This window comes from Sarcophilus harrisii, chromosome 1 (assembly GCF_902635505.1).
Source record: "Sarcophilus harrisii chromosome 1, mSarHar1.11, whole genome shotgun sequence".
Classification (NCBI taxonomy): Eukaryota; Metazoa; Chordata; class Mammalia; order Dasyuromorphia; family Dasyuridae; genus Sarcophilus; species Sarcophilus harrisii.
Genome location: NC_045426.1, coordinates 340,400,977 through 340,417,651, shown reverse-complemented (window position 1 = coordinate 340,417,651; position 16,675 = coordinate 340,400,977). Strand labels below are relative to the sequence as shown.

At 40.1% G+C, this 16,675-nt stretch overlaps 1 protein-coding gene across 8 annotated transcripts in view; it reads right to left on the bottom strand.

The window, feature by feature from the left end:
* The window catches only part of HAGHL (hydroxyacylglutathione hydrolase like), a 40,014-nt gene that overhangs the window by 19,666 nt on the left and 3,673 nt on the right, over nt 1–16,675 (bottom strand). For all 8 annotated transcript variants that reach the window (XM_031945734.1, XM_031945732.1, XM_031945733.1 and 5 more), the window contains exons 2-7: nt 12,015–12,134; nt 8,835–8,899; nt 3,695–3,812; nt 2,528–2,636; nt 2,107–2,210; nt 873–974 (exon numbers count right to left, since the gene is read on the bottom strand). In XM_031945734.1, the coding sequence (XP_031801594.1) occupies nt 873–974; nt 2,107–2,210; nt 2,528–2,636; nt 3,695–3,812; nt 8,835–8,899; nt 12,015–12,134 (618 nt within the window). The remainder of the gene's footprint in view (nt 1–872; nt 975–2,106; nt 2,211–2,527; nt 2,637–3,694; nt 3,813–8,834; nt 8,900–12,014; nt 12,135–16,675) is intronic.

Sequence of the window (16,675 nt, the reverse complement as noted above, 5' to 3'; positions counted from 1 at the left end):
CTTTCAAATGTCTTAACAATCATTAACATTTCCACTCTGAGGCCAGCAGGCTCAATGTACTAAGGACCAGAAGAGGAAGGTATTCTCCACAGAAACTCCGAGAAAGCTGAACCTAGTGAGCTGAGGAAACTTGTTCTAAACTGGGTCATCATCTCTCCATACTAAATGTCCATGAGAAATTAAACAGAGAAGTCAGAGTGCCAGCCAAACCAAAAAGGATGAGCTTGATTGAAAGCAAGAGATCAATTGAATAGACTGACCAGGTCCTGACAATTTCTCTACATGACTTTTCCCAGATTTACATCTGGTTCCTGACAGCCCAGACCCAATAAAACCTCTTCTTTGAAGCATGAGGTTGCCAAGGACCCCTGTCCCCAAAATGAATCATTACTATGGAACTGAACATCCCATTCAACACAGGAAGACAGGGAGGAGCAATGATAAAAGAATCCTTTATCCAAATGTTCCCGAGATATCTGTTGCTTTATTTCTACAAAGTAAAAATCAAGAACTGAAATATATTATTTCCCAGTGTTCCATGAAATAAAGACCTAAAGAAATTTGTCACTCCCATTTTTGGGAAACAATTCTAAAATGTTTCTGCAAATAGCTTATATCTTTTAACCTGAGATTTCCAAAATCTTAACAAATTGACCAGCATGCCTTTTACGTATTTTGATAAGTTTGGATAATAAAATGAATTCTGTTAAATTCTGACTTGTAAATGTATTATGTAAAATATGTAAAATAAAAATTTTCCCCATTTCTAAGTCCTCAATTTCAAAGCAGGCTTACTTAATGTCTAATAACTCCACTTCCTCCCAACACAGCCTCAATGCCCCATTTATCTTTTCAAATTCTATAATACTTACTTTGGCCCAAGCCAGCTTTGTTTTCACATTTTCATTATCAGGTTCCACCTTCAAAGCAAACTTGAGATTCCTGACAGTGTACTCGTGCCCACAGAACACTTTCTGCAAAAGGAAAGGAGGAGATGCTTAGGGTTCCCACAGATTTTGCCCTGGCACATCCAGCCAATGGAAAGATGTTCCAGACCACCTCAAGAGTAAGCTCAGCTGGGGACAATGAGGTGGCACACTATTTCAATGTCTATCATTCATGCAGATAGGTCGGGATTCTCCAAACCTTTTGATGACCAGCAACTATGAGTCTCTATTCCCAATAAATCTCTCTCTCCCCAAAATGGCTACCATTGAATTTGTCTACTTCTCTCCCTTTTTATTCCTAGCACAGCTCTCTAGAATTGATGCCACTTATAGGACTACAGACAGAGAGAAAAGAGAGTAAAGCTAAGGATCTAGATTAATCACACACAGGATCAAAGTAGGAGTATAGACTAAAACCCACTAAAATCCAAGACATGTTTCAGAAAACATATCCTACTAAGGAATTAAAAAATTGGTCCATAATAATTTTAACATAAGGCAAAAGTTATATGGGATATTTATGAATATAGCCAGTTATTTGGTCTTCCAAGAATGTTCCAACTTTGAGAAAGCAAGCAGAAAGGACTAAGAACATCACTATGATTTGGCTATCTAAGAAACAGCATCCAAGGTAAAAGGAAGAGTGGATCTTAATCATTTGCTTCAATTATGGTGAACAAGTAAATTTTTATATAGTTACAACAAGGTTATAGACCTGAACAGGTGGGTCCTATACCCAAGCTATTTCATTCTCGGGGTAATGAGTTTCCCAATTGCAGGCAAACGTAGATTTGGCTAGACTACTGGGCTAGATTCTAGACTTTGTTTGCTGGCTGTGCCTGACATACCTAAGTCATCTGTCTCTTCAAGACACAAACTAGATAAACTGGCTTCAACAGATTTAGATTGTTGGATCTCCTACTCCTTACTTTTCCCATACTGCAGGGTCTTTTGAGACTGGTATATTTCTACCCCTATTTTATCCCAAAGATCTAGAAGTATCAGAGGCCAGTCAGGTTGTCATTTACTAGGGTATTAGATAGCTCATCGCCAGATTCATGTAAAGCCTCCCAAGGAGGAAGATTCAGAAGGGAAAATGTGGTAAAATAGCAAGAGGAAAAAGTGAGGGAAGGGAAGCAGACTAAGAGTGGGTGCTCACAGTTTCCTTGGGCAGAGTCCCCAGTGTTTCATTGAGGCTCCGGTACATTTGTTCTGCTGTCCCCTCTAGGAGTCGACCACAACCACCAACGAACAAGGCATCACCTGTTCAGAGGAGGGGAGTGAAAGTTCTTTCTAGTTGCCAGGTGAAAGGGACATCATGGAGAGGGACATAACACAGAGGAAAGAGACACATAGCCACACACAAGCCCAGATGGCAGGACGCAGACAAAACTATCATGCGGTATCTGCTGAAATAGTCCCATCGGGACAAGACACCCACACACATCGACATCTGCCAAAGGAGGATGCTCGGGGAATGATGCCGACTACAATCCCAAGGGAAAACCAGAGTGCTCCCTCCCCTTCCTGCTCACCCTGGCTCCTAAGCTTAAGCCACATAAAGAAGCGCCTCCAGGTACCTGAGAACACAGCTGGAGCATCTGGACAGTTGTCTTCCCACATGAAGTAACACATATGGCCCAAGGTGTGGCCAGGTGTGAGCAAGCACCGCACACAGATGGCTCCAAACTGCAGAGGGAAGGGAAGGGCCAGGAAATTGCCTGGAGCCTTACTAGTTTTCCCTCCCCTTACCCTGTCACACCTCCCACCCCCACCCCCTGACCCAAGGTGTGCTCCCAAGCTGCCTGAGGTAGTCTCTGTAACCCCTATCCCATATTCTTCCTGCAGGTTTGGTTTGTCTCACTCTCGTGGCAGGAGGCCAACAGAAACAAGACTGAGATAAGTTTGTGTGTCTCACCTAGGATCAATGGCAGGTTCCTGAAGACAAACAGACTTGGTGGGATCATGCCCCCCTAATTTCCATGACCCATTCTAATAAAAGAGTAAACCATATAGCCTTTGGTCGGGCCAGCCTCAGAACACAGAAGGTCAGAGGAGGAAGGTTCCTTGGCGATAATCTAGCCCAGCTCCTTTGTTTGCACCACACCGCCTCCAACGGGAGCCTTTACTTACAAGACCAAAGAGAGCCAACCTCATCCTTTAAAACCCCCTCTATCAGGAGATCTCGGTCCCTCTTTAACAGTAAGATCTCACCGATTCACCACAAGCTCAGTGATGCCCCCTTCTGGCCAAAACTTATCTCAGCTGCTTTAGCCTCTCTCCAGACGGGAGCCAGCTAGAGAAACTCTCTTAAGGCCCCTGTGGGTGCTTCTCCACAAAGTCAGACAGAAGCACACAACAGAGCCTCCTCGTAGTGTACCAGGGCACACCACAAAAATGAGTTTCTGGTATCCGATCCATGTTCCTCTCCAGGGCCCTGGGCAACCTGGTTGTACCCTGATAATCATCCTTTTCCGTTTTCTGTATGTAACACCCATATTTCCAAACAGACTGAGCCTTCTAGACAGAGTCGGATCTCCCTCCTTCTCATCTCTCTCTCACGCTAAGGGATTTAGCAGTGACTTGCTTGTCACGTTCCCGACTCCTGGTCCCTGCTTCCAGCCCAACAATCAAATTTATTCTGAAAGTTCCCAGGGCTGACACACCTGAGCCACAGGACATCCGAGAGGAGGGAAGGACAGAAGGGAACAGATGACCCTGTCCTGCCCCCTGGTCAGCCACAGTACCTTGAGCTCCTGGTTGTGAATCAACTTGTGTGTCAAGGCACCAATGCGCTCATCAGCCCCGTACACCTGAAGCCCTGGAACCAGCTGCACCAGCTCCTCATTGCCCCTGGAATGATCCCTGCACAGACAGGAAGATTTTAAGGACCAGCAATAAGCTACAGTTCTCTGCATCCCAGCTTCGCTTCCCCCCAGCTCCAAAAACCAAGTAGAAGCTTTAATCCTAAAAAGCAGAATGAGAAGCAAAGGATAAAGTGACTTTCTACCTAACATTGAAATGAACTATCTCAGGAGAGAGTGGTTTTCCTATCACTGGAGATCTTTCTTTTTCTGTTTTTTGTTTTGGTTTTTTGCTGAGGCAATTGGGGTTAAGTGACTTACCCAGGGTCACACAGCCAGGAAAAGTGTCTCAGATCAGATTTGAACTCAGGTCCTCCTGACTTCAGGGCTAGTACTCTATCCACTGCACCACCTAACTGCCCCTACTAGCAGTCTTTCAAAGAGATGTTGAAATGATCATTTAGCAGAAGACAAAGAGTTCCTTGTACAAGTTCTACTAGAGGGCCACAAAGGGTTCCTTCCAATTATAGTTATCCCTTCCACAGTGAGACTTTCCCCATCATGGTTTCAATATATCACAGGTCACATAGAAAATTGGGGATTTTGGAGGAATTTTGCTGAAACCACAGACTACACAGGAAAGCCAGCAAACAATAAAGAAAAAGTTTAAAAACTTTTAAACTTTTAGTTTAAAACTTCAGAAATGCATAAAATATATGTCTAGGATTATATGATATCAATATATTTTATCTTTTAATACCATAATATTGAGACTTCTCTGCTTCAAAGGGAGGGCCAATACATTTTATGCATATTTTCTAGATCTTGGGGGGTACCATGCCCTAATCTCCATGATGCCCTAGGAATAACTCCATTATGAAATAATGAAATTATGAAAGACTATGATGCTGCGAGATGAGGGACTTCCCTTTCCTACTTTCTGTTCCTTAAGTCTGCTTCAGGACCTCTAGAAAGATGGTCCCCAGCTGCCACCCCCTACATGTAAAGGATTTCATACTCGATCTTGGATTTACTGACTCTCCACAAACTGCCATATTAGTTCCTCCATTTATCACCAAGCAGGGGACCGTGTGCCTTTGAACTCAAGGCTTTCACCATTTATCTTTTTCTACAGTGATCCCTGAATTCACAACTTACAGCAGGAGGCACACTGGCCTACCTCTGAAACCTAAGGATTCAGAAACATACCCCAATCTGATCCATAATTGCCAGTCCTTTTGATGTTGGTCCTAGCACTTATTTTCTTCCTTCTCATGTACAGCCATCAATATGTATTTCGCATCATAAGAATAAGTTTCTTAAGTTGGTGTGGTTTTTAACAAAGCAAAAAAGATAATTGTTCAGTTACACTGACAATGCTCTTTGGTTCAACAAATTCTTCATAACATTCCTGTGGACAGGGAATACAAGTGATCTGTGCCATATGGAAATGAACTTAAGGGCAGCTAGATAGAGCTGCCCATGGATAAAGCACCAGTCCTGGAGTCAGGAAGATCTGAGTTCAAATCTGGCTTCAAACACTTAACACTTACTAATTGTGTGATCCTGAACAAGGCACTTAACCCCAATTGCCTCAACAATAACCAAAAAACAAACAAACAAAAAAGAATGGTGAGATTATTTAGGATTCCATAGGCTTAGAAATAAGAGCCTTTTAATGACCATCTAATTCAATCTCATTTTTTAGATAAGGAAACTTCAATGAAGTAAAGTGACTTGACCAAGGACATCAAAATAAGTAGCAGAACCAGAGGTGAACCAAACCCTCTCACTCCAAATCACTGAGTTCTTTCTGCTCTACTGATCTGGAGTACTACCCTGTCACACAACTAATGTGTTGGAAAACTGCTCAAACTTCATTTTCTGATTATCTATACATGGAAATCTATTCCATCCTAAATTTTCTTAAAATATAATGAAAATTGTATGATTTGATCTTCATCCAATCTCCATAGTTCTTTCTCTGGATGTAGATAGCATTTTCCATCATGAGTCTGTTGGAATTGTCTTGGATCATTACATTGCTGAGGAGAGCTAAGTCTATCAGAGTTGATCACTACACAATGTTGCTGTTATTGTGTACACTGTTCCCTTGGTTCTGTTCATTTCACTTTGCATTAGTTGATATAGTTCCATCCTCCATTACCTAGGCCTTTTGTATTTGGACAACAAACCAAGTCAAAGCTCCAAGTATTCAAACTCCCAAAATTAAAAACCTGAAATATCTATAACCTAAGAAACATGACTTGTACAGGTATACTCTGGATTTTCTGTCTAAAACACAGTCATGAGGACAAAATAGTCAACAATTATAGCAATCTAATTTGACAAACCCAAAGACCCCAACTTTTGGGATAAGAATTTACTATTTGACAAAAACTGCTGGGAAAATTGGAAATTAGTATGGCAGAAGCTAGGCATGGACACATACTTAACACCAAGATAAGATCAAAATGGGTTCATGATTTAGGCATAAAGAATGAGATTATAAATAAATGGGAAGAACATAGGATAGTTTACCTCTCAGATTTGTGGAGGAGAAAAGAATTTGTGACCAAAGAAGAACTAGAGACCATTATTGATCACAAAATAGAAAATTTTGATTATATCAAGTTAAAAGGCTTTTGTACAAACAAAACTAATGGAGACAAGATTAGAAGGGAAACAAACTGGGAAAACATTTTTGCAGTTAAAGGTTTTGATAAAGGTCTCATTTCCAAAATATATAGAGAACTGACACTAATTTATAAGAAATCAAGCCATTCTCCAATTGATAAATGGTCAAAGGATATGAACAGACAATTTTCAGATGAAGAAATTGAAACTATTTCTACTCATATGAAAGAGTGTTCCAAATCATTATTGATCAGAGAAATGCAAATTAAGACAATTCTGAGGTACCACTACACACCTATCAGATTGGCTAAGATGACAGGAAAAGACAATGACGATTGTTGGAGGAGATGCAGGAAAACTGGGACACTGATGCATTGTTGGTGGAGTTGTGAACGAATCCAACCATTCTGGAGAGCAATCTGGAGCTATGCCCAAAAAGGTATCAAACTGTGCACACCCTTTGATCTAGCAGTGCTACTACTGGGCTTATAGCCTAAAGAGATCTTAAAGGAAAGAAAGATGTGCACAAATGTTTGTGTCAGCCCTCTTTGTAGTGGCAAGAAACTGGAAACTGAGTAGATGCCCATCAACTGGAGAATGGCTGAATAAATTATGGTATATAAATGTTATGGAATATTATTGTTCTGTAAGAAATGACCAACAGGATGATTTCAGAGAGACCTGGAGAGACTTACATGAACTGAGTGAAATGAGCAGAACCAGGAGATGATTATATACTTCAACAACAATACTATATGAGGATCAGTTCTGATGGATGTGGCTATCCTCATCAATGAGAAGATCCAATTCAGATCCAATTGATCAGTGATGAACAGAACCAGCTACATCCAGAGAAAGAACACTGGGAAATGACTGTGGACTGCTTGCATTTTTGTTTTTCTTCCCAAGTTATTTTTACCTTTCTAAATCCGATTTTTCTTGTGCAACAAGAGAACTGTATAAATATGTACACATATATTGTATTTAAGATATACTTTAACATGTTTAACATGTATGAGACTGCATGCCATTTAGGGAAGGGGTGGAGGGAAGGAAGGGAAAAGTTGGAACAGAAGTGTTTGCAAGGGTCAATGTTGAAAAATTACCCATGTATATGTTCTGTCTATAAAAAGCTATAATAAAAAAAAGAAAAATAAGACACAGTCATGTAACAAAGTATGGATAATCACCATTTTTTCATAATCTCACTTCATCTCACTCCAAACCCAAACTTTGATCTTGGATTATACTGGATTGGTCCAGATAGTAGTACAGCCAACTGCAACATTTTCTTCCAGACATGGTAATTTTATAAACAATAATAATGCCAAATGACATTACTATAGCCCTTTAAGATTCACAGTACACTATTTTTACAACAATCCTGTGGGTTGAATCATGTAAATGTTATAATCCCTATTTTACTAATGGGGCAACTGAGGCTCAAAGGGGGGAAATGACTTGCTCTATCGTGCTGTCATAGTGCCCAGCACACAATAGACAATAAATGTTTACTGAATGGTAGTAATAGGATTGGGACTTAAACCCAGGCCCTTTTTTTCCAAATCCAGTTCACTTTCATCTAAACCCCACAGCTTATTCTCCATCTTCCATTGTCCACCCTCTTTTTCTCCAGTAAGGAAGTTTGATTTCCAGATATAAAATCAGTACAAGGTACAGCACTGTAATAAAGACTATTAAGTACTGAATTCCTCAAAAAAAGGACTTAGAATGCCCATCATGAAACCTTATGACCTTGCTGGTATTCATATTTTAGCCTATGTATTATGGCAACCAATGAAATTGCTATCTATATTTATTCTGTTGTATATTGATTCTATATTTAGCATCATTGTTACTCTATAAAAATAGTGCCCTGAAGGGTACCTCAGATCAAGAGGGAGGTCTGGGGTCTGCTTGGTGGGAGGGGAGCCGGACTTCTCTAATAAAGTGCTTTTGGCTTGGAGCTCTGCCTCAATTTCTCTTTTGGTCTTATGGGGTGATTTCCCCCCCCCCCCATACTAGTGAATCTGTCTGGGACCCACATGTGCTGCTCATCAAAGAAAGTAATGTCAAGTTCTTCTCTGAAAGATATAGAGAGGTACAGGGAAGAAGAAAACTAGCATTTATTAAGCACCTACTATGTGCCAGACACTGTGTTAAGCACTTTTACAAATATTATCTCATTTGATCCTCTCAACAACAGTGAGAGGTAATTACATTATTACTCCCATTTTACAGTTGAAGAAACTGAGACTAATAAAATTAAGTAACTTACCCAGGTCACCCAGCTAGTCAGTATCCAAGGCCAGATTTGAACTCAGGTTTTCCTGACTTAGGGTCAACACTATTCACTGTTCCATCTAGTTGTCCCTTAACAGATCTAGTCTTGTTGAAGGGTCTAGGACTAGAACATACAGTCTTTAGACAAAAGGAAATTACTTACCAGTGATGATGAGTGGTCAAGATGGTAGTCAGCTTCACTTCCTCCTTCCTGACAATTTCCAGCAACTGAAAGGGAATTGGGGGTTCCTGAGAAAGAATCTCCTTCCCCCTGAGCTCTGCCCAAGGACCATGTTAATCAGCAAGAGATAAGAGTATTGAGGGAGTAAAGGAGGCAGGCCTTAAGACTAGAGGCCTGAGGAGGAAGGAACACATACGTTAGGAAGGAATACATAATTAAAGCAGCCTGCTTTGGGCCATACAGAGCGTAGGCTGATCCTAAAGCAGGACAGCCTGTATACAGGCCTTATCCTCATATGGCCAGGTTAGTGTACAACAAGTGATGAGCGGATGCTAAGGAATTTCCCAGATCCCATCTCCTCTAGAGGAACCCTGAGAAAGAATCTTTTGGCATCTGGGGAAAATGAGAACTAGAATCAGTACCAATAGATTCTTGTCAGCAGAAGGTACCAGCCCATCAGTCCAAAGGGGTTTTACCACCAAGAAGCAAAAGCCTTCCCAAGAATCACAATCACAAACACAGACTATCCAAACTGAAAGGGACCGTGGGGATTAATTAATCCCCTATCTATACTTTCCAGAGGGGGAAACTGAGACCCCAAGTGGGAGGTCACAAGGCTAGCTCAGGGCCGAGCTGTAGCTGACAGGCAGGTCTCTTGCCCTTTTCATTGCTCAGTGGCTTCTTGAGCTCCCTGATCCCAGCCTCTGTGCCCATGCTTTTGCACATGAGCACCGAAGATGCACAGACTATGACAAGCAGCAATGGCTGATTAGGCCTGAGGCTAGACAGAGAATGACAGCAGGCGCCATCCCAAGTGAGTCTAGCCCAAAGAGGAGGCAGCGGCAAGGTAGGAGACAAGCACTCCTTGGGCAAAGCCCAGCCCTCAGATGGCTTGGAGGCTTCTGTTCTATTTAAGGCAAAGGCTGAAGAAATGATACTGCTGGGACATCTGTCAGGGCTCCATCCTTTCCCACCTACCACAGCTCACCCCAGGAGTTACCTAAATCTGGTCCTTGCTCAGCTCACAATGAGCCCCTGTATCTCTTCCCACCTACCACCAGCATGACACACACACACTACATATAACACACACAACACATATACATGCATAAAATACACACAACATACATATATGCATATCACACACAACACAGTGTATATAATCTACGTGCATATAACATGTGTGACACACATACACATAACCTATGTGCATATGACACACACCACATGCTTAACACACACACATATATAATACACATAACAATCTGTAAGTTTCCACTCAACACAAGCATGGCCAGAGCTGAATCTTGGGAGGATCCAAAGGCCAGATTTCAGAATGTAGAATAATGAGTCCTTGGGACAGAGGGGTGAGAGGGAAGGAGAGAAGGGGCTGGAATAACAGAGGGCTTTCATGGAATGCTTAGGCAGTGTTAGGCAGGACTTCCACAAGCGGGCTGCATGCCAAAAAGAGCGTCTGGTCCTGCATCAGGACTGTTTGTTATATTTGGAAGTAGTCTGATGTAATGACCCTGGACAGCAGACACTGGGCTCCTACTCTCAGTCTCTTTTCCAGGTCCACAATGACTTAAGCTCTAGCTGGGACCCATCCTAAGAGTTCTTCTTCTACTTCTGCTCCTGCAGTCAGCTGACACCTTTTTGCACTTCTCTTTAAGATTGTTTTGCATTGATATGTCTTTTTGTCCTTGTTTCGCAACTACCCTCCCCTTGACTCATAAAATTGGATCAGTAGTTTTCAGGAACAACAGAAGACAGCTAAAAAAAGAGGAAGAGCAATCTGCAAGATTCTAGTAAGGCTAGTCAGAAGAGGAAGACAGACAGTTGCTAATCAGATAACGATGACAGCCCATCCCGAGACAATCTTGAATCTCCCAAAAAACGCATCAAGAAATTTCATCTCACTGAGGACAGCGTGGTGACCTGATCTAACCACCATTTTGCTGTAGAAGCATAGAGAAAACATAAGTAAGATGTGAGAGCATCTCCAATACAGCCATAGTGAGGCGCTCTGAGCTCTTCCTCAGGTGTGTGAGAGATTCCATAACCTCAATGTCAGACTTACAGGTGTATCTCATGTTTATGATCCCTAAGGGGCATGACCTCCAGGAAGACCATTAGTTCGGTATATCCAGGGTTTTGAGAGGGATCAGCATGGAGGACGAGGGAAGTGTAGTTATTAAGAGAAGACACAACAAATTTCCCCAGTCTCAGCTTTGTAACTTCTTCTTTCTCTATTACCATAAAAATCTTGGCCATATTTAATGTCAACAGTGACTTTAAGGTTCATCTAGTAAACCTCTTCACTTTAAAAATAAGTAAACACATTGAATTCCCAATCCCTATATTTATGCACACCTGCATCTTTGATTTCCTTCACAAGCTAATTGTACAATAATTCAGAGTCTGATTCTTTTTGTACAGCAAAATAATGTTTTGGTCATGTATACTTATTGTGTATCTAAGTTATATTTTAATATATTTAACATCTACTGGTCATCCTGCCATTTAGGGAGGGTGGGGGAGGTAAGAGGTGAAAAATTGGAACAAGAGGTTTGGCAATTGTTAATGCTGTAAAGTTACCCATGTATATATCCTGTAAATAAAAGGCTATTAAATAAAAATAAAAAAAAATAAAATAAAATAAAATAAAAATAAGTAAACAATCAAAAAAAAAAAAAAAGTGACAGCAACAGTCACACAGAGACAGAGCCAGGAATCCAATAAAGCTATTCCTTTGTTTCATATGCCATTTTACCGTTATTATTATGACCAAATCTACTAAAACAGGAGGACTTACAGAACTTGGGATCTAGAAAAAGTGTACTCCTACCTAATCTGTCTCCCCTATCCTAGTCACCTGAATAGGAAAAGGATCCCAAGAAGATTCCTCAAAATTTTTTGCTTTTAAATTTAACTGTTGTTCAACTTCATTTTAATTAATAATTTAAAAATTATCATAGAAGTTAAACTTAAAAACATTGATTAGAATCTTAATAACTCGCTAACCAAAGTACAATAACTCAAAACTGGTTATTCTTCAATTTCTGAAGCAACCCAGCCTCTTGAGAATAGCTGGCCCTGGCAGCTGTCACCTTAAGTGGTAACTGAGGTCCACAAAGGACAAGTTCCCAAATCCCTACTTACCCTTTTGGGAACTGTTGCATCTATTGCAATGGCTTCTTTGGTATTCTCTTCAATGACCAAATACATGTAGTTGTCTTCCAAAACTGAAATAACCTTGACCTTCATGGTCAGTTTCCAGCTCTACATGAAAGTTAAAGAAAATAAAAAATTTCAATTTGCAAATTAACAATCATTTCCTAAGTATTTACTACAGAAAGGATCTGTATGAGCAATCCTAAACAGGGAAGAAAAAGATGGTTGAAACACCTCCCTGCCCCTGAGAAACATATTTGTGAAATATAGCAAATAAATATATATAGTGCAACATAAAATACTTACAGTTAAGTATAGTACAAAGTAGGACACATTAAGAGCTATATAAGTGCTACTAATTAAATCCTGGAAGAATATAGAGAAGAATCAATCACTTCAAGTCCCTTATCTATTTTGAATCTCAATTTCTTCAAGAATTGAGAGTGAGAGGAGAGGGATCAAGGGAGTAATTTCTAAATTCCCTTTTAATTCTAATCCAGTAATAATGTAATCCCCTCCCTCTCCAAATTTCTCTCCTGAATTCCAGCTGTGGATTACCAACTATCTCCTCAAAATCTATATCTGCACATCTTGTTGGCATTTCAAATTCACCATATACAAAATTAAATTCCTTCAACTGAGTGGCAGAATGAATCTTGGGCCTGGAGTCAAGAAAACCTTACTTCAAATACAGCCTCATATACTTACTAGCTGTGTGATCCTGATCAAGTCATTTAACTTCTGTTTACAGTTTCTTCAACTGTAAATTGGGGATAATAATGGCACTTACCTCACAAAATTATTGAGAATCAAATGAGGTAATATTTGTAAAAACTGATTACACACAGTGCATGACACATAGTAGATACTTCATAAATGTTTATTGCTTTCCCTTTCTCCAAAAATCCATCATGTCCTCCAAACTTCCCTATTTCTATGGAAGGGACACCATTCTTCCAGTAATCAAAGTTCTCAATCTTGGAGTCATCCTTAACTCCCTAATCCCAACACATCAGATGTTGTCAATTGTCTCCCTCTCCTTTCTTGCATCTATCCCTTTCTTTCTCCATTCACATTAGACCCTCTTTCGTGGACTACTACAATAGCCTCCCAACTGATGATTCTGCTTCCATTTTCTCCAACTGGTCCTCTAACAGCTGACAAAATTATCCTCTTAAAACATTGGCTATGTTGCATCTCCAATTTAGAAATTTTCAATAACTTTCCATTGTTTCTATAAGATAACAATTTCTTGGTTTGGTATTTAAAGACCTTCAGAATCTAACTGCAAATCTTCCTTTGCAGAATTATTTCATATAATTCCTCTCTCATACTTAATCATTCTATCCAGCTAAACTAACCTATTTGCCTTTCCTTCAAGTCTGTAATTTCTGGAAAGAAATTCCTCTGGTGAGGAATCACCTTTGTTTCCTTTAAGACTCAATCCCACCACCCACTCTACCAAAAAGCTTTCCTAATCCCCTAGCCTTTAGTGTTCTCTCTCTCCTCAATTTATCTTGTACCAAACTTCCTTGTATAAATGTTGTATCAATCTAAAATGCAAGGTCCTTGAGGACAGGGGATTTTTCATTTTGTTTTTGTATCCCCAAACAAGAACACAGTGCTTAAATCAGGCCATTTGCTAAAAGTTCTTCTACTCATCTCACAGCACTCAAATGTCTTCTGCTCCTATCTCCTTCACTCCAGTCTCATGTGAAGGGTTCCCCCAAGACAAATCCTTCCCATGCACAAGTGAAGCCATTACATTCTGTCTTCTCCAAAGGAGTGCCTCTTCTATCATCCTTGCCCTTCACCAATCTTCAATCTCTCCCATCCATCACTTGTTTCCTTATTGCTTAGAAAAACCCATATTTCCCCAGTCTCAAAAAAAAAAAAAAAAACCCTCCCTTAACCCTTCCAACTCTTGCTATTATCCCAAAGCTTGTGTGGCTAAACTCAAGAAAGCTGTCTACAATTGGTGAGACTCCACTTCCTTTCTTTTTAACTCTCTCCAGCATGGCTTCAAACCTCATCATTCAAATGAAACTATTTTCTCCAAACCGGTGATCTCTTAACTGCCAGATTATTTGGGGCCTCTTTTTGGGAGGGGAGAGGCAATTGTGGTTAAGTGACTTACCTAGGATCACAGAACTAGTAAGTCAGAAGCAAGATTTTAACTGGAATCCGTGACTCCCGAGCCAGTGCTCTAGCCACTCCTCTACCTAGCTGCCACAGCCTTTTCTACTCATTCTTCTTGACCTCTCTACAGCCTTGGACATCGTTGATCACCCTCTTCTCCTTGATGCCTTCTTCCAATTTCTCCTCTTCTCTGTTAGAATTCTTCTCATTCTTCAATGGATCTTCATCCAACTCACTTAAGCGCCACAGATGTCCCCCGAAGCACTGTACTGAATCCTCGCCTCTTCTTTCCCTAGCTAGTGAACTAGGTGGTCTAATCAGTTCCATTAATTCAATCATCATCTCTATACTGATAGTTCCCAAATCTATTTATCCACTTCAACTTTCAATATTGCATTTCCAACTGCTTTTTAGACATCTTAAATTACATGTCCCATACACATCATCAATTCAACATGTTCAGAACAGATGTCATAATCTTTTCTCCTCAATTTTCTCCTCATACTAACTTTCCTATTACTGTCACTCAGTCACCCAGACCCTCAGCTTAGGTGTTATCCCCAACTTCTCATTCTTTCTCACCCTCCATAACCAACCTTTTGCCAAGACCTATCAGATCTTTACCTTCATACCATCACTTATGTATACATTCTTCTTTTCTGTGATTCTGCCACCACTCGGATTCAGACCTCTCCTTACCTCACAATGAGACACTGAAATATCCTTATATCTTCTCTTTGTAACAAGTCTCTCCCATTTCATCCCTCTCTCTATTCAGCTGTCTCACTGATCTTCCTTAAGGTCTGACCATGTCAGCCAAACCCTCCTCACTGAATAAACTCCAGAGACTTCCTATTGTGTCTATGATCAAATATAAATTCTGTTTGAAAGTCAAAGTCCTGCACTTATGCACTGTTGATGGAGTTGTAAAATGATCCAAACATTCTGGAAAGCAATTTGGAACTATACCCAAAGAGTTTACCCTTTGATCCAGCAGTGTCTCTACGGACTTGTTTCCCAAAGAGATCATACAAAAGGAAAAAAGACCCACATGTACAAAAATGTTTGTGGCAGCCCTTTTTGTAGTGGCAGGGAATTGGAAACTAAGTGGATGCCCATCAGTTGGGGAATGGCTGAATAAATTATAATATATGAATGTTATGGAAGATGTTATGGAAGATCATTGTTCTCTAAGAAATGATCAAGAGGATGATTTCAGAGAGGCCTGGAAAGACTTACATGAACTGATGCTAAATGAAGTGAGCAGAACCAAGAGAACATTGTACATAGCAACAACAAGATTATGTGATGATCAACTGTGATGGATTTGGCTCTTTTCAACAATGAGGCAATTCAGGCCAGCTCCAATAGACTTGTGATGGAGAGTCATCTGAACCCAGAGAGAGAATTATGGAGACTGAATGTGGATCAAAGCATAGTATTTATTGTTGTTTTTCTTTCTCATTTTTCCTCTTTTGATCTGATTTTTCTTGTACAACTTGAGAAAAATGTTTAGAAGAATTGCACATGCTTAACCTATACTGGATTGCTCACTGTCTTGGGGAAGAGGGGGCAGGGCGAAAGAGAGAAAAATTTGGAACACAAGGTTTTGCAAAAGTAAATGTTGAAAACTATCTTTACATGCATTTAGAAAAATAAAATACTATTAATAAAAAAAAAAAGAAAGTCCAGGTCCTCGTTCCCTCCTACCTTTACAATCCTTTTTTATACTTTATTCCTCTCTACATAAGCTGTGATCCAGTAACACTCAGTTACTTGCTCTTCCTCACACAAGACACTCCATCTCCAGACTCCATGAATTTGTACTTGTGTTTAGAACTCTTCTTCCTCATTTCCATCTCCTAACTTCTCCTGGATTCTTCAAGTTCCAGTTAAAAATCTCACTTTCTACAAGAAACTTTTCTTGGTTTCTTTTAATATTAGTGCCTTCCTTTTATTGACTACTTCCAATTTATCCTGAATATATCTGATTAGTATGTGATTGTTTACATGTTGTTTCTCCCAAAGACTGTGAGCTCTGAGGACAAGCTGGGTTTTGCCCTTCTTTGTATCCTCAGTGTTTAGCCTGTGCCTAGCACATAGTAGATGCTTAATCAATGTTCATTCACCTATTACATAGCAAGCATTTAATAAATGCTTCCTGAATTGAATGGACTTTTAGCTAGAGGGACCAGGGAAAGAGATGATATCAGGCTGGGCTTTGAAGAATAGCTATTAACAGGCAAGGACAGGAGGAGGGCATTCTGGGCATAAGGGATGATATGAACAAAGACTTGAAAGCATGGTAACAGCTTCCTTCAAAACTCAACTCAAGAACCACCTACTGCATGGTGGCACCTGGTTGCCACCCCAGCTACTAGAACCTTCCCCATGAAATTACCTTGTACTAACTTTATATATATTTTAAACATTGTTATGTGTACATGTTGTACCAATGTAGTGCCATAATAGGTGCTAATTATTATTAATAATTATTAATAATTTTAATA